At 36.6% G+C, this 19,317-nt stretch overlaps 1 protein-coding gene across 17 annotated transcripts in view; it reads left to right on the forward strand.

Moving 5' to 3' along the window:
- Positions 1-19,317, forward strand: part of KLF12 (KLF transcription factor 12) — a 466,131-nt gene that overhangs the window by 168,213 nt on the left and 278,601 nt on the right. Inside the window, exon 3 of one of the 17 annotated variants that reach the window (XM_074387620.1) lies at positions 10,884-10,987. The exons of 14 other annotated variants lie outside the window; for them this stretch is intronic. Coding sequence is in view for 1 of the 3 variants with exons in the window: in XM_074387619.1 (XP_074243720.1) it covers positions 11,057-11,074 (18 nt within the window). In the remaining 2 variants the exon portion in view is untranslated. 2 more of the 17 variants (XM_074387621.1, XM_074387619.1) reach the window with 2 other exon arrangements.

A 19,317-nucleotide genomic window follows, 5' to 3' on the forward strand; every position in this document is an offset into this window, starting at 1 on the left:
GTTAATTTGTATAAAAGGGTATAAGCTCAGTGGCTAGATTCAGTTTTTTTGCACGTGGATGTCAAGTTGTTCCAGCACCATTTGTTAGAAAGACTATCTTTGCTCCATTTGATTGCCTTCGCTCCTTTGTTAAAGATTATTTGACTATATTTATGTGGGTCTGTTTCTGAACTCCGTTCTGTTTCACTCATCTACTTGTTTCTTCTTTTGCCAAGACCAGACTGTCCTGATTATTGTAGCTTTATAGTAATTCTTGGAGTCAGGTAATGTCATTTCTTCAGCATTGCTCTTCTTCAATATTATATTAGCTATTCTAGGTCTTTAGCCTCTCCATATAAATGTTAGAATTAATTTGTCAATATTATAAAATAACTTGCTAGAATCCCATTAGTTATGATATGAAGTATTTTCATTTAATCCTATTCATTTTCTGTATTTCATTATAACTTTTTTTGAGAGGTATGTTCTAAACCACTGTACTAAATTACCAAGTGCTAATTTCATTGTGTTATATTTATAGCATGTAGTCTGCTTGGTATAATTTTTTATGGCTTTGCTATATGGCATAGTTCAAGGATAATTTTTGTAAATGCTTTGTATGTGTTTGAAAATAATGTGTGTTATCTAAGTGGGCACAATGACTCATCCCTGTAATCCCAGCTCTGGGAGGCTAAGGTCAGCAGATCGCTTTGAGTTAAGGAGTTCAAGACCACCTTGGTCAACATGGTGAAACCGCATCTCTGCAAAAAAATACAAAAACTAGCTGGGCGTTCATGGTGGCTTATACCTGTAGTCCTAGCTACCCAGGAGCCTGAGGTGCTTGAGCCCAGGAAGTAGAGGTTGCAGTCAGCCAAGATCACACCACTGCACTCCAATCTGGGTGACAGAGTGAGACCCAGTCTAAATAAATAAATAAATAAATAAATAAATAAATGTGTGTGTGTGTGTGTGTGTGTGTGTGTGTGTGTGTCTGTGTGTGTGTATATGTTATCTTCTTAATGTATACATCCGTTTATGTTTGTCCAATAGATAAAGCTTTTCCTTACTTTTCTTAAAATTTCTATAACCTTATTGAATTTTTGCTTGACCGACCTCCCATGGATGAAAGAATTGTTTGAAATCTCTAATTCTAATGATAGCTTTGTCAGTTTCTCCTTGTGTTTCTAAAAATTTTGACTTTATACGTTTTGAACCATGCTAAGTAGGTGTACTCATTTAGAAGTTTAAAAATTACTCCTAGGAAATTGACTCTATGTCTCATTGCTTAGTGATCTTCCTTGTAATGCATTTTACTTAAATCCCTGTTAGTCTGAATTTAACATACATACTCTGGCTAGCTAGTTTTTTTCAGCATGGTGTGGATATTATTTCACATCACTCTAAGTGTAGTCAGTTATTAAAAAATAGCAAGCAGGAGACTTATATGATCAAGAGTTCTGCAAAGATGACATGGGCTTCTATATAGAAAAATGGATTAGAAGATTACAAAAAAACTGAAGTAGGGACCCTACTGCGGGGCAGCATGAGATGGTGATGGCTTGGCTTGCAGTGTTAACACCTGACATTAAAATAATGGGAAGTTCATCATATGTTTCTGAGGTAGAATTCAGAAATACTGATGATTGTTGTGAGGGTGATCTGAAAGAGAGTGTATGGATGGTGAAGCTTCAATTTCTCTCTTGAGCAACCTGTTCCTTGGAATGATCATTTGTCAACTTGGAGATGCTGTAGAGGGCCATGCTCCTAAATTACTTTTGTACCTGTTTCATTTATTTATTTTTCAAAAGTGTATTGAGAGTGGCTGCTGAAGAACAACTTTTACACTTGTTGCTTTAGAGAGGATTAAAATAAGCTTTATAGTGTACAGATCAGCGGTAAAAACAGCAAGAAAACAAACACCAACAAAAAGCAAAACGAAACACTTTCTGTCCTAGCCCATTCATTAATTCCTCAGCTTGCTTTTTTTTTTTTTTTTTTTTTTTTTTTTTTTTTGATGACTCTATATGTGCCAGTTTCTGGGCTTCCAACCATGAATATAGTGGGTACAATGTGTGCTTGCATGGGGTTTACTAGTAAATGCAGACCAGCATAAAGACACTTCTCCATTCAGTGTGGAAAAGCTTTGATTGAAAGTATGTGGGTTTGTGACTACACATATTGGGATTGCCCAACTTAAATTTGGTTGAGGTTGGGGTTCTCTTGTGAAGATTTTTCAGTGCAAAGGATACTTAAGCTAAAAGAGACCTACAGATGGCTAGAGGTAAACCAAAGGAGGGTTAAGAGTGGTGGAGAAGGAACATAGGCCAGGAGTTCAGTGCACAGTTGAGGAACTGAGGAAAGATCGACTGGATTTGAGAGTAGAGTGCTCAGAGTAATATACCTGCTGAAGGGAGGAGGAGCCCAAAGTGTAATGAGACTTAGAACCTAAGAAGGTATGTCTGTGAGGAGCTTTAGGAAAGAAATGGACATGATGAGATTTGTTCTTTAAGGAATTCAGTGCATGTGAAAATCACTGGAATGAAAAATAAGGTTGGACAGCCGGATTAAGGGGCTGATGGTGAGGGTGTCTTTAGTTGTGCCTAAGCTTGGCTGTAGACATGGAAAAAATGAGTAGATTTGGAGCATGTTTAGGAGGTAGATAAAATGAAGATTTAATTATTGAGTGTATGTGGGGTTGAATATAAGAAGGAAGTGAGAAATGATACCAAGAAAATCAGGTTTGGAAAATGAGATCTTTTAAGCCTGTTACAAAACAAAACTACAACAAATATGCTTTAAAGATCTAATTTGATTTTATTTGTAATTATAGAATTGGACAATACCTCATTCTATACAGTAGAATGAGCGTTCTGATGGGCTGAGCAGAGAAGGTTGGCCTTATAGGCAGGAAAGAGCTGAAAAAAGCAGAAACAGAACAAAAAACTTTCACTTTTTAATTACATACTCAATATGTAGTTAGATTTTTAGATGAGCATACATCTTTTACTAATGGAATAATTAAGTTTTTAAAATAGGAACATACAGTGATAAACCTATGGTAAAGGTTGCACTGAAGTTTCAAGATTTCCTTTTAATGATTGAAGATTTAGTAAATTTACAAGCTAACTGCTCACGTAGAAGTTTCTATCTGGTCCTCTGGAAAATTAAGAAACCTGTACTATGCTCTTAAAGAGTTTATCTGCTAGTCAAACAGCAAATAATAGTTTTTGTATTAAAATCTATTTGATATTCATCCCTGGTTATTTTTCATGATTTTTTATTTGTCAACAAGATTTCATTGTCAAATAATTTTAAGAAAATACCACAAATTCTGCATTCCCTGAGAAGTTTTATATTTGAGTGTATTAAACAGCTACTTTCCTACTCTAAGTTCCAATTGACTAAATAAAGTAACCAAATCATACGTTTCCTCAGAACTTTGTAGAAATTTAGTGTCAAAGTAATCCTTTTGCCATAGCACCTCTGTTAATGACTCGTTTGACTGGATTTTATTATTAAAGAGTTTATTTTATGAAAGTCTTGTGGATGATGCATTTCCTGACTTCTTGCACATTTAAATGTATTTTCTTTTACAGTCAAAAGATATTTGGCCTTGTGAAATTCTTGGGTTGCACTTAGAAATCTGTAAACGTTGCTCCTTTGTCTTCTGGCATTGAGTGTTCCTAATGGAAGGGTGAGACCAGTCTGATTTTTTCCCCCACGTCAGTGAATTGCTCTTTACTGCCTGAACACCTGCAGATTTTTTTTTTTTTTTGTCTCGAAGTTCAGTGACTTAAGGATATAACTTTTTTTTTGGATCATTCTGTAACAATTTTTCCTGGAACACTCTCTGTTATTTCAATCTGTTCTTTGTGTTAGGGAAAGTTTATATTATTTTTACTTGAAATATTTTTCTGTCCAATTTTTGGGTTCTTCAGGATCAGCAATTTTCAGGCTGTCTTTGTTCTTCCTGCCTCTTATCTTTTCTCCATTAAAAAAGAATATTTGTCTTTCTCCTCTTTATTCTTTGGAATCAAGCCTTTCTTCTACATTATTAATTCAATTTTAGCATTTTCCTTTATTTTTAATCATGTCTCTTCATTTTCATGCTGTTTTTATTGTGTTTATGAGTACTGAATTGATACATTTTTAGTCTTCAGTATGTTTTATTGGCTTGGTGACATCTTTCTGTTGTCTTATCCTTTCACCTTTGAGCCCCTGTTCATTAATAATCACTTTTGGAAGTCCTGCTACATGAAACCTTCTTCTTTTAGGTTGTGTAAATGTTAGGAGTGAGTGCTTTTTCCTCCTTTGCATGCTGTTTTCTTCCTTCTCTTTCTTTCATTTCTTCTTTCTTTACTTCCTTTTTGTCCTGTGCTATGTTTACCTATTTTCCATATTCTTTGTTTTACTTGTCTTGCTGGGCAGATATTCTGTGTCCTGTGATACAGCGTTGGTTTATCTTTCTTTCCACCTTTCATACTATAGTTGAGACCTGTCCATTTTTTTAGGGAGCTACACTTTGAGCATTGGTTATTGTATCTTCCATTTTGCTGTAATTCAAGGTGAGGAGTGGGATGGAACTTATTCTGGGGAAGGGCTGGGCTGGAGTCTGTGCAAGTCTGTCAAAATGTCCTTGCTCTGTTTTGGTCATATATGGACAATGATGCCTTTTCAAAGAGCCTCTGAGATACTGAACTTTTATAAAGACATGCAGACTATTTTTGTATCTTTCAGCTAAATGGCAGGAAGCTACCTCTGAGGGAGATTGGTGGCATTTTGTCTCATATAGTGGCTTTCCTTTTTACTGGTAAGAGCCCTATTGCATAGATTTTTATTTATTGAAGAACTTAAGATTTCTCCACAGGGTGATTATTTTAAGTAAGACTACTTTGGTGCCCACAGGTGTATCTTCAGTGTTAAATAACAAAGTTATTTTATACATTTCCTGGGGCAAAGCATATTCAGAAAGCTAAATGGGTTTTACATTTCTGCTTTTTGTATATTGCTGTTGCACCATTTCCTTTTGCCAATATAGAAACAACTTGCTACAAACTGTATATCATTTAAAATTATCCCCTCATTAGGCTTTCTGATTTTCTGTCATTCTTGATGTTTTAGTTTAAAATGATGAAGTGTTTATACGATACATACATATGCTGCATGAAACCATCATGTCCAGTTTCTTGTAGAAACGAGTCCTTTATTGTATTTGTCTCATGGCAGGGGATGATCCTTTTTTGGTGCTGATATAAATCCAGCTCTCACATGGGCAAAACACACACAATCTTGGTGTGCTCCTGGTGATTCATTAAGTCTTTAGAGTGCAGAAGGGCAGTACTGGGTCACGCAGGGGCAAGATTTCAGCTGGGAGTCTGTCACCTCGTATCGATCTGCCAGTTATTTGTTTCATTTATGTTTGAAGTTGCTCCACTGTAGCTGTGATTACTACGAATTCCATCTGAGGCATACTAGGTGATAAAAATAAACTGAAATTTATGGTTTATAAGAAACCCAGAATCAACCTTCACATCCAGCTTATGATGTTTATGTTTAAATGCAATTGGTGTTATACTCAATACTATTGAGATGTCTGATAAGGAAATTATTCATAGTATGTATTAAAGATGTACTATATGTGCCTGAGGAACCACCATGCTGTTATAAACTATTATTCAATTATATTGATAATTTTATGAATTCAATTAATTATAGAGAGTTGAACTTTAAAGACTGTTTTAAAGACATTCTTTAATGGAACATTTACAGTGAAAATGTATGAGGATAATGGGGAAGTTTCAGTTGTTGTTGATTTTGTTTTTGTCAGTGGTTCTTTATTCTTGAATCAAAACTCATAATATTAGTCTTTAAATTCTTCATCTGTGGTTTAAATCATTTAGCAGGTTGCTGTGATTTTACATATTTATGGATATTATATTCTTTCCTCCCTTTACTCAAAGCATTTCAGAATTTTAAGGTTTTCTTCGGCATTTGTTATAAGTCAGCATTTCTTTTCCTGAGCATCATTTTATATCACTTGGTTTGATTTAATGAATACTTAATGATTCTGTAGCACCAAAAGTCTGATTTGGCTAGTGTAGTTGTACAACCAGTTAATTTGTGAATGGAGAACAATACTGTTTAAAACCCTTGCCCTATAGTCATCTGATCAGTTCACTTAAAAAGATCAATTAGCTTTCTTGATAAATGAAATGGGGTTTTTCTGTGTTGCCCAGGGTGGTCTTGAACTTCTGGTCACAAGTGATCCTTCTACCTCAGCCTCCCAAAGTGGTAGGATTACAGGCAGGAGCCATTGTGCTGGACCTATTAGCTCTGTTTATTCATAGCTCACGTCACCATTGCAAATGTAGTATTTTCATTGATGTCAGTAGTTGCATATAAGGTCTCTTGATGGTGATGAAACTAGTCACTATTAAGATGAAGTTTCCTTGTTTTGAGCCTCAGGAGAAATATCCACCATGCTTTTTTAAAAGCAGGTTCATCCATGGTATCAGCTTTATAGTTTATGGTTTAGTAACTTTTCGTGTCTTAAAAGATATTGTTATGGGGGTGTACTTAAACTGGAAAAGGGTAGCATAGCCCAAATAAATTACATATGCATTACATTGTTGCCTAAGAACAGGGATCAGTTGTTCTGTCTCTTAACAGTATATTACTGTGCCTGCATTAGAGGCTGGCAATATGTTGAGAGCTCTGTCTGGGGTTTGGTTGTATAGTCTGTTTTGTGAAGGAAGTTAATGTATTTGGATTGCATTATGATTGTCGCCCAAACCATTATCCTCAGTATAAAAATTCTTAAATGTGTTTGCAATTGCTTATTGAAAATCTCTGGCAAGAAGAGTTTAATTTATAATTCCTAACTTCTTGACTCCTTGCTTGATTGCATTTTTTTGGTGGAACCATGTTTATCAATATATATTTTTAAAATTAGCACAGTTTTTTGTCCCTTGCCAAGTTTGAATAAATTTCTTATTTCGGGATGCTTATAATTTTTTGACACTTAAAAATTTGTAAAAATTTAACTTTGAAAACCACTGGCAATATTTCTGTTTTTCAAAGATGCCTTCCCTCAGTCAATGTTAAGATTTTTTTTTTTTTTTGCAGCTGATGCAATTTTGTTTAAAAACATTCCCCACCCTTCTGCTGCTTTGAGCCCTTGATTTAACCCATAAAAAATGGGTACTTTTGAAAGCATCTGCACTGAAAAATGCTTTCCAAAGAAAACATTTGTTAGAACACACAAACGATTTATTTGGGTACATCGAAGAGCCTAAACATTTGATTCAGCTGTCAGTATGTGCTTTGCTGGCTAATGTGTCTTCAGCGTTTCCACATTTTCATAGGCTAGCAGCCAAGTTGTCCAACAGTCTGGTACCTCTTGGGGGTGGCAGTGGATGTGTATATGTGGAGCTGGTGGTACTAGCATGCTCCTGTGTGTCGCCAGTTGGCATATGGTAGAACTGGCAGAAGCTGGCCCTACCAACCTGGACGCATATAGATACCAACAAGCTTCTTCAGCCTGCCCAAAATGGCTTGAGGAAGCCCACTCAGATCCCCTGTGATGCTGCTCCCAGGAAGTCAGAACTCTCAGAGCAGTTTTCGCAATTATGTCAGATCTGAGATAATAAGACAGTACATATGAACTTGAGTATGCCATTATTGTACTAAGACATACTATGGTAACAAGAACAAAAAAAACCCAGCGACCAGACGAGTATTCATACAGTGCTTTGTGATTTATACAGTGCATTGCCATGTGGCTTCTCATTTGGTTAATAATAAATAAAAACTTAAGTAGATTATAATATCTACATTTTTTGATAGAAAAAATTGGTCACACAAGAAGGAAGTGTTGGTGCTATGGTTTAAATCCTCCTTATCAGATTCTACCTTCTGTGTTTTCTCACTGTGCTACACTGGAAATAAAGTATAAACTATGTAAGATGAATGGACCTAGTTTAATACAAATTGCATCAGCTATATATCAAATTAAGGACCTGTATTTTGTTGTTGTTGTCATTTGTTTGTTTGAGAGGGAGTTTAGCTCTTGCTGCCCAGGCTGGAGTGCAGTGGCGCCATCTCGGCTCACTGCAACCTCCATCTCCCAGGTTCAAGCAATTCTCCTGCCTCAGCCTCTCAAGTAGCTGAGATTACAGGTATGCACCACCACACCAGGCTAATTTTGTATTTTTAGTAGAGACGAGGTTTCTCCATGTTGGTCAGGCTGGTCTCGAACTCCCGACCTCAGGTAATCCACCCACCTCAGCCTCCTAAAGTGCTGGAATTACAGGTGTGAGCCACCATACCTGGCTCTAGTAACTTTTTTTGTGAGACGGAGTCTTGCTCTTTCACCAGGCTGGAGTGCAGTGGCATGATCTCAACTCACTTAGCTGGGACTACAGGTGCATGCCACCGTGCCTGGCTAATTTTTATTTTATTTTATTTTTATTTTTATTTTTTTTTTAGTAGAGATTGGGTTTCATCATGGCCAGGATGATCTCGATCTCCTGACCTCATGATCCGCTCGTCTTAGCCTCCCAAGGTGCTGGGATTACCAGCGTGAGCCACCGAGCCAGGTCACTAAAGACCTGTAACTCTCCTTGTGCCACTGGCATGAAGAGGTCAAACAACAACAAGCACTCGCTGAGCCTAACTACACACTGTGGGATTTGTTAGGTTTTGGTTAGATGAAGTCTAAAATTGTAAGGAGGTCTCTGTATGTTAAGAACAAAAGATGGGTAAATTGAGATGCCTGCTTGTATGTATCTAACAGGTAGACATAAAACATGTTCTCTCTGTCTGTACTGCATTAAGAGGAAGATTTGATGGGAGCCCTATGAAAATTTTGAGAATGGCCTGTTGTTAAGTGAGAGCGGTGGAAGTACTGCTTCTTCCATGTATATCCTGAACACTTATTGTAGTTGTGTATGGTGCCAAGCAGTATCCCAGGGACTGGGGAGACAGAGGTAAGTGTTATATAGGGCTCAGCCCTGAGGAGTTCTTAATCTAGTGCAGAATCTGAACACAGAGGAAATGACTCCTTTAGCATGGCAGAAGTAAAGGAATCTTTACAGACTCACAATGAGGGCTTGAAGGATACAAAGAAGTTCTGTCAGTAAAGAAGGAGTTTATCCCTTCCAAGGCAAACTCAATTGTGGGCATGTCCTAAAGTGAGGAGAGAAAAAGTGTAAAAAAAGCCCAGCAGTGGCCGGGCACAGTGGCTCATGCCTGTAATCCCAGCACTTTGGGAGGCCAAGGTGGGCGGATCACGAGGTCAAGGGATCGACCATCCTGGCCAACACAGTGAAACTCCGTCTCTACTAAAATATAGAAATTAGCTGGGCACAGAGGCTGAGGCAGGAGAATTGCTTGAACCTGGGAGGCGGAGGTTGCAATGAGCCGAGATCGTGCCAGTGCATGCTGGCCTGATGCCTGGTGACAGAGCAAGACTCTGTCTCAAAAAAAAAACAAAACAAACAAAAAAATCCCAGTGGTGTACATTGTTGAGGGCAGTAGAGGAAAACTTAGAAGCTTACCTGGGACCTGTTTGCCAGCAGTCATTTTGGATGTGGGATAAATAGGGAATTGTAGATAACACCCAGCTTCATGGGCTTTATAACCCCCTTCTCTACTTTTATATAGTCACATGTTCAGTTCACTCCAGGCAGTATAAACTTTGATTATCCAATCATTGCCTAGGATTGACTGCTTTAGAACCTCCAAAAAGGTAGCTTTTGTATTCTGGCCCCTCAGTAATTTTGGATTTATATTTCTTGAATCTTCTTCCCTCCTGACCCAGCACTCACCCAGTATTCCTTTAGATTAGTATTCTTCACGCTCTACAATATAGCAGAAGAATTTTAGAATAATTGCTGTAAGTTTTTTTAAAGTATGGTGTAAGGGAGAGAGATGTGAGATGAGGAGGCAATATAAACATTCTTAAGACATTTTATGGGAAATCAAACTGAGATTATGATAGGGAATAGAGGTCTGGAACTCAGGGAAGAGGTGGGAGCTGAAGATGGATGATCTGTGCAGAACTGGACGTATAGTTGTGGGCATGACCTGGATTTCTCAGGGATGAACTACAGTAGAGGGAGAAGAGATGTGGACTTGGATGTGGTTTTAAAAGTTCCTGATGGTGCTACTAATAGACAAATCATGTGTTAAGGACTCTAGAAAATAAAAGATGAATAAATTCTCTTTCTTTATGGACTTTGGAAAAATGTTCTTTACATTCTACTGTCTCTTATGTTTTTGCAAGCATCATCTTTTAGAAAACTTTCTGAAGTTTCATTGAAATCATTAAATAAATCAAAGTCTCAAGATGAGAGTATTCACTTTGCAATTTGGTGACAAGCATAGATGACGAAAGATATACAGATTCTGTTCTTAGGTGGCCTGAAATAGAGCCGTTATCCGATAATGATTTGCCTTGAGAGTATTAGGTAAAATAGAAGCCTATGGAAATATAGTGAAGTATCATAAATACAATCATAGTTATCCAGAAAGCCTGGCTGTCTGAGACCCCATCAGTGACTACAAATTATACAAGTAAGGCCTCTGAGAAGACAAATAGATGTCATAAGGTTTTTCTGCTTTGCTTATAAGAGAGCATGTTGTGTGCTTATGTTTCTATTTTATGTTACTTCCTATGCAAATTCAGCTGGCTTATTTTTCTCATTTCAAAGTCTACAACAGATGAGAAGCAGCAAATGTGAATTAAGCATCTTAGCAAAGGAAAGGACCTTGAGAGATATCTGAACTTCCTCATTTGACTTAGGCCCAAAGATGTTAAGTGACTTATCCAGGATCATTCAACTGGAAATAATAACCTAAATTGACTTCACTCTAAGTTCAGTGTTCTTTCTGTTTCACCATAGGGCAGAAGGAGCATCTATAAAAAGAACATGACCATATTGAGAAGTAGTAGCCTGACAGACTCTAACGTGCAGACACAAGAACTCAAGAAGCACAGCAGTTTCAGGTCATTGAGCGTCGATACACTGCAGTGGGCCCTGAAGTTATCTCAGTATGCAGCATTGCATCGTCACTGATGTTCATAATTATTAGTGTGAGTCATCAGGAAAAAGTTAACTTACATCCCTTGCCTTCTGTGTAGAAGATATTAGGAATATTTCCATCCCAAGTACTTGATATTTTCTCTTTTAAATTTGCAGTTAAAAGAGGGAACCCCTTACTCATCCAGAAAACTAACCTCGTCAGAACACAATATTCCTAAGAATGCTGTATAACTGAGGCTTCTTGATGAAGGGAAACACCTGCTTTATGACCGGATTACTGTTTTGTGAAAATGACGGATGTTTGGTACTGAGAATAATATACCTTAAGGGTTGTATAGTGTTATCTATATCAGATGCCTTGCTTACATAGGGAATGGCTTGGACTTCCCCCTGGCAAAAGACAAGAGAGTCTCAGCAGGAGTGGTATTTCTTTTTTAAAATCTTGACTTTGTCTTGGAGACGGGTCCCTTAGACTCCCATTTACACATCATCTACCATATTCTGCATTGTTGGTTTTGTGACCATGTTTTCCAGCCTTGGCAAGTTCCTTCACCTTGGCATCTCTGTGCCTCTCTGCACTGATTCAAACTTACTTTTCTCAGTTTTGGTAACTGGTGCAAACCTATTGTAACTGATCATTCTTAGCTAAACCCCTCCAATGCTCAGACTCTCTATCTTCTGTGAACTCTTCTGCATGGGCAAGGAAAACGGATTCCCTGGTCAAAGGTGCATCTAATTATGGATTTGGGAAGTATTCCATTTGCATTCATAGGAAGGTATTAGAAAACAAAATTAGAGGCCTTTTTAAAGCAAAGGAACTGGTGAGAAATGAGTATTTTTAATTGTCCTTAAGCATATCCTGGAAGTTATTTTGGTTACTATTTATAAAATTTTTAGTTATAAAACTTACAGGTCAATATGCATGTAATTTTAAATTTTCTTTTTCTCAGTCTGGGATATTTAAGTGGCTGAAATTAGTTATAATTTTTCTTTAACATGGATGAGTCAGTCAGCTAGAAGTCAACTGCACATTCCAGAACAGTAACTAACATTCAACAGTGTTTCCTGAGTAAAGTGCTGGCACATTACTGGGCATATAAATTTAATGTTATTGGGTTTCATTACTGGGTGGAAGACTTCAGGGTTGCTGTCTCTTGAATAGGGGAAAGGATTGTGGAGGATGGGGGCAAATGTAAGGAATTGACCACTTTGTGTATCAGTGAGTGAAAATTGAATTTTGGCTGAGTCTTCTTACACATGAAACTGAAAGAGGCCACAGAGGTCAGGACTGCATTCAAGCTGTCCTCAAATGAGACTTGGCTACCCTTTTCTTACAAATCCCCAAGGAAAATAGATTCCATAACCAACGTTGGCTGCACATTTCAGGGCCTCACAATCACACTTGTAAGGAGTTCTTCCTAAAGCCCATTCACAATCCTTCCTCTTTCAGATACTTTTTCTTTGGCATCTTTTTATTCTATAAATTTTTACTTTTCTTCTTTTAGTTTCTCTTTATCAAAAGTATACATGTTCATTATATACTCGTTAAAGAAATATCAGAAAACAGAGACGAGAAAAGTAAAGCTACCACAATTTTAACTGCACCCAAAATAATGAGGTAGCTTCAAATACAGATATAGTTTATCTGTATTTTGATTTTTATACTTAAGAATGACATGCACAAGCTTGTATTATATATTGGGCACATTTCTGTGTCTTTCAAAATTATCATTTGTGATTTTTGTTTCTGTGATAAGTTATTTAACTACTATCCACTTTGGGGGCAGTTAGTTTTCTTCCAAGATTTAGTAATTACAAACAGCAGGGAAATTAATATTCTTTTGCACATCCTTAATTATTACCTTAGGATAAATTCCAAGAGTTACAATTGCTAGATTGAAAGGTACATGCATTTTTATGGCTTTTGATATTTTCTGCAAAATTGCCCTGCAGTTTACAGTTTGAGAATGGTCTGCTCTTACTTAATTTACGTAGCAGCTACATCACAAGAACTTGGAAAAGAAAGCTCACTGGTATGAAATAGTCATTTCCAAGTTTGAAGAGCATATTATACTAGGGACTTAATAACCTCTACCAAGATTCCAGTCATCTTATGCCTTTTGGTGAGAGTGGGAAATGTTAATATATTTATTTGCTTCTGGAAAGGGAAAGATGAAAGGTGGAAAGGGGAGCAGGAGTTTTGGAGTAATGTGCAATTACCTGCATGAATGTTCTCTGCCTATCCTGCCCTTGGTATGCTAAGTCAGCCTCTGTGTTATTTCTACATGGACCACGCAGTAGGGGATGGATCATAAACAGCCATGTAGATACAAGCACAAGGTCCCTGACTGGGTGACAGCCAGATTCCCCACCCATCAGATCTGCTTGCCCTGCACATCCCGTCACTGTAGAGGATGGTATGGAGGTAATTAGAGGCTCAAATTCTTGTGTATATTAGTCAGGTCCAATGGAAGAATGAAGACATGAGCCAACAAAATAAGGTGTGCTTTTAGAATAAAATATTGCTTATGGAGATTTGATACTGAAATATTTTGCCCTGAAGTCTTTCACCTGAAATACGTATTTGACAGACTTACTGTCTTGGAAAAATGTCTTTTAATGGTGGCAGCATTGACCTATTAAAGTATAGAGATTTTGATGGTGCCTCAGTTCTCAACACTATTGTTTTTTGCTGTTGGTGGTGGGTTTGTTTGTAAAGTAGCTGTGTTGAGGGCATTGCATCCTAAGGTAAAGGCTTTTTACTGTTATGGTATCTGGAGTCACACTGACACCTCACAGATGGATTACAGGTATACCTCCGGTATGCATTCCTACCCTTTGGGACTGCCTGCCAAAGCCAAGCTAAACTGCTTACCTTAGTGTGCAGTAGAGCTGCTACCTTTTCTGTGTGCTCCATAATATGAAAATAACTGGGAAGCACTGCTTACAGTCCTGCTTTGGCCTTTGGCTTCCTTGGAATATCATAGGCTGTGTTCATACCAACCCTAATATGTCAGATTCTCCTTAATGTGCCTCCTGCAATTTATTCTGATATGTATTTTGTTTTTTAAGTAAAGACAAAGTCTCACTATGTTACCCATACTGGTCCCGAACTCTTGGGCTCAAGCTGTCCTCCCACCACAACCTCCCAAAGTGCTGGGATTTATAGGCATGAGCCACCAAGTCCAGCCTCTGATACCATTTTGAGATAATTGGGGGATTGAAAAAGTTTTGGGGTATACACTAAAACTAGGGTGACCTAAGAGTCTTATAGAGTGTTTCTGAAATTGAGCAGTGGTTTTGCTATTGTCAATGTCCAATAAACTGGAAAAAAGACCTAGGCAGGCTGTTTTGAGCTTCTCTGTTCTGTGAGCTACTCTATAAACAATGAGAGATGTGAAGACCAATGAGTTTTGGGTAGGAGCCAGTAAGATGCTCACTGTTGCATGGACCTGCTTATTTGTGTTTGTACTTGAGGACTCCTTATGTCTCTGTATCCTTAGCTGTAGTTGCTGTTGGTGTGAGAAAGTACGGGGTGCCCAGATTTTCTCTTACAAGTTTTATCATCACACCAATTACTTTTCCGTTGCCCACTATTTGGATGTAAGATCATAAATGGTATAAAATTAGACATTTGTAACATTATTTTTGAAGGGATCTATCAGGGGCTGGGCGTGGTGGTTTACGCCTCTAATCCTAGCACTTTGGGAGGCCGAGGCAGGTGGACCACGAGGTCAGGAGATCAAGACCATCCTGGCTAACATGGTGAAACTCCTTCTCTACTAAAAATAAAAAAAAAATTAGCTGGGCATGGTGGCACATGCCTGTAGTCCCAGTTGCTTGGGAGGCTGAAGCAGGAGAATCACTTTAACCCGGAAGTTGGAGGTTGCAGTGAGCTGAGATCATGCCACTGCACTCCAGCCTGGGCAACAGAGTGAGATTCCATCTCAAAAAAAAAAAAAAAAAAAAAAAAAAAAAAAAAAAGGGAGTGGAGTGGGGGAAATCTATCAATACTTTCAAGCTACTTTCCTTATTTATTGGTTTCACTGGTAATAAATAAATTTTCAAAACAAACCCATGAGTTGAACCTCAGAGACAGTTCCACTTCATAATCCCATAGTGCTAGGTTTTCTTCCCATCTGTTATTGAGGGGCACAATCTTTTTGCATTTCTTTTAGGTGTTTGCATTTCTGAACCAATCAATCAGACCTTAGCATCCAAGCTGTATGTGATTTCTTATGTAAAATTAATAGCTTGCAGAAATATAAACAGAATGTTTTGTCAAGTAATTACATTTAAATAAATATTTCTGCTTGTCCTTGACAACTTATTTTCTATGTCAAAATATTAAGATTTGCTAAAATGAATATTGAAAATGAAGAATTTATTCATTGGCATTATTAGTGTTATTCAAGTACTAAATTATACATGAAACTTTTCCACATAGAAAATTGGAATTATTTTTCTGAAAACTTTTTAACTTAAAAGATAATTGATAGGAATAGATGTTCCAGAAACATTGTTGAATGACTTGTCCTAATTGTTAGGGGTAATAAAATGTAAAAACATTTTTTAATGTTTATATCATCCATTCTAAAACTGAAAATAAATTAAAAAGTTAAGGTTAGTTGAGGCAGAGTGCTGTGTCTCAGTGCCCGTAATTGGTTTTTTTCAGTGGATGTTTTTCAGGGACATACAAATAATTCCAAGTTATAAACATACGTGTGTGTGTGTGTGTGTGTGTGTGTGTGTGTGTGTGTGTGTGTGTAAATGACTCTCTTATACTTTGATTGTTAACCTGAATAGGAACTTTGGTTTGTCTATCCCAATAGAACATACATATTCTTATATCTTCTGGCACAACTGATGATGCTTTATTTCATTGTATTTTAATCTTTTATTTAACAAGTACACTGGGTAGCAATTTTCTTTACTACTAGGGGAAAAACGATAAAATGCAGAATGATATATTTGCCCATGTTGCCTCGTATTTCACATTATTAACCAATCCCTTCTATTGGTCTTGAGAAAATGCTAAAAATTAATGTGGGGTAATAGAATTACATTTGAATCTCTGTTACAAGTATGCTTAAGTAATATAAAATTGTGTAAGAGAATGGTCTATTGCTTCAGAACTCTTGAGATAGCACCTTGCTACTTGTTACAGTTTTACAGACTTGGCAGTAGTGGTTACTTTTTGGCAGTAGTGTTTTTACGTATGTCGAAATATTAATTGTAGTATCCCTGAAGTGCATTAGGAAATGTATTATCGAAGTGTCCATTTATTTTTTAACTGCCTTTTTGGAGACCATTATACAGAGTATATTTTTTTTGTTTTGAATTTTAAAATTAGAATATGTGATTAAACTTACAAAGGGATTTTTTTATACGCTTTATTTTTAGAGCAGTTTTGAATTCACAACAAAATTGAGCAGAAAGTACAGAGATTTCCCTTCTACCCCCCATGCCTACACATACATAACCTCCTTAAAAATTTCAGCATCCTACACCACAGTGGTACATTTGTTACAGTGGATGAACCTACCTTGACACATCATTGTGATTCAAAGTCCATAGTCTACAATAGGGCTTACTCTGTGTACATTCAATGGGCTTTGACAAATGCATAATGATGTGTGTTTGCTGTCATGGTTGTACAAAAAATAGTTTTATTGTCCTAGAAATCTTCTATGCTCTTCCTCTTTATCTTTTTCTTTCCCTTAAGACCTGGCAACTACTGATTATTTTATTGTGTCCATAGTTTTGCCTTTTCCAAAATGTCATAGAGTTGGAATCATATAGGATATAGCCTTTCAGCCTGGCTTTTTTTTTTTTTCACTCAGTAATATGCATGTAAAGTTCCTTCATGGCTTGATAACTAATTTCTTTCTAGTGCTGATTAATATTCCATTGTCTGGATGTACCACTGTTTATCCATTCAGCTACTGAAGGACATTTTTATTGCTTCTAAGTTTCGGGGATTATGAATAATGCTGCTGTAAAGGTTGTGTGGACATAAGTTTCGGTTCATTTGAGTAGATTCCTAGAAGAGTGACACGGTGATCCTATGGTAAGAATATATTTAGTTTTGTGAGAAGCTAATAAACTGTCTTCCAAAGTGGCTGCCTGCACATTTTGCATTTCTGCCAGAAATGAGTGAGAGTTCCTATTGCTCCACATCCTCCCCAGCATTTGGCTGATGTTAGTGTTTTGGATTTTGGCCATTCTAATAGTTGTGTAATGGTATCTCATTGTTTCAATCTGCAATTCCCTAATGATGTATGGTGTTGAACATCTTTTCCTATGCTAACTTGCCATCTTTGTCTTCTTTGCACGGTGTCTATTCAGGTCTTTTGCCCTTAAGTCTCTTTGTAATACATATTCCTTAATCTTATTAAATTTAGGTAAGATTGCAGATTGTACCATATGCCTGTTGGGAGTCCACTGTGACTTGGTCCCCCTAGAGTTTTAACTCCCAGAGTTGTCCACTCTGAGTCTGTAGCAATCCATCAATAAACAATTTGGGGTTTCCTGCCTGAATACTGGTTTTCATAGGGTTTTCTTCCCTGGTAAATTTTCTTTCTCTGTTTCTTCCCAACTTTGTCTCCAACTTGAAAACAGTGTTTGCCTGACTTCTCTAACAGATCTGAGAAGAGTTGTTGATTTTTTTAGTTTATTCAGCTTTTCACTTGTTAGGATGTAGTGGCTACTTCTAAGCTTCTTACATGGTGGACAGGAAACTGGAAAGATTTTTTTAAGAAAATACCCAGAGGATATTTTTAGTTCTTCAAAAGTGCATTGTTACTAAGAACCCAGTTCTCTTCATAGTAACTCTCTAGGAATTTTCTCAAAAAAAATTTCCGATATTATTATATAATCTGAGAATGCGGCTATGATAATTAAAGACTCAAGGGAGGGCAGAGGCTAGTTGCTATAATTATAAGACAGTATATTTTGTTCAAAAATCTGACAAGTGTAAATCTTTTTGCTTTTGTGTACTTTCCACAGACAGAACCAGAAAAGATTTATTTCCCTTATGACTAAGATCTTTTCAAATATACTCACTGGCTACTACATGTAGTTTAAAAAAAAAAAGAAAGAAAGAAAGAAAAAAAGAACAAAGTATTTGGTGCATAATTTCTTTTTTAAGGATGCTAAATACTTAGCACAAGATAATAGTATAATGTATCCATTTGTCTATTGTCAAGGAACTCCCTATAACATAAAAAATGTTATATTATTTTTAGATGAGGTAACTTTATAATATAGAACTCCCTATAACATAAAAAATGTTATATTATTTTTAGATGAGGTAACTTTATAATATAGATCTCTGCATAATGAAAATATTTGCAAACATGGGTTGATATCCCACTTCAAGCTGTATAACAGATTCAGCACATCAGTTACAAATATATCTTAGACCATACGTTTCAGTTTCAGGTGCATATCTTTAAGGTTTGTATTAGTCAAATTGTAATGTAACATGAGTATACATGGGAGAGTGTCTGCGTGTGTGCATGTATGTGTGCTTTTCTAGTTAGAGAACCAAAATGACTCTCTTAAACTTTATAATTGTTAACCTGTATAGGAACTTCATTTTTCTCATCCCAATCATTGGCTTTTCTTTTAGCCCACTTGACTCTTTTTTTGCCTCAAATTTTGAATTGTCAAGCATTTCTTTTAATTGTATGGATAACATGTAAAATTATTTTTAAATTGAGAAACATGTCAAAGCAAGTGAAAAATCTTGCTCCATGTTCTCTCAGCTCCACTTTTGAGTGTTTATCATTTTAACATGCTTTTTTTTCTCTCATATGCATTATTTCTAAAGTTATTGGAACATACTTTTTTTTTTTTTCATTTCTTTGTGATCCTTTACATCAAGACAAAGAGCTACATATTTAATGTATACATACTGAGTTGTTTGAATGTCTCATAATCCTGTTCATCTAGTTCTAAATTATTTGACATTAAATTAATTTCAATTATTATTTTTAATACTGGAAGCAGGTCAGTTGTGCAGTCACTTTTTGAGACTTACATTGGTTGTGAATATTGTCATTTTTCCAGGATTCCAGTAGGCCTTGATGTTTCTCATCCATTTATGTATCTCCAGCTTTTTTCAGAATTTATTTAATAGGCTTTAAAGTTAATGGTAAAAGAAGAAGAGTTGCATTTTGCAGTATTTGAGGCTGTTGATCCTGCAATTTTATACTGTCAAAAGGTGATAATAATTCACCATTGTCTGATCTTACAGACTAAACCATTTACTTAGGAGCAAAATAAAGTT

The sequence above is a fragment of the Saimiri boliviensis genome, chromosome 16 (assembly GCF_048565385.1).
Source record: "Saimiri boliviensis isolate mSaiBol1 chromosome 16, mSaiBol1.pri, whole genome shotgun sequence".
Taxonomy (NCBI): domain Eukaryota; kingdom Metazoa; phylum Chordata; class Mammalia; order Primates; family Cebidae; genus Saimiri; species Saimiri boliviensis.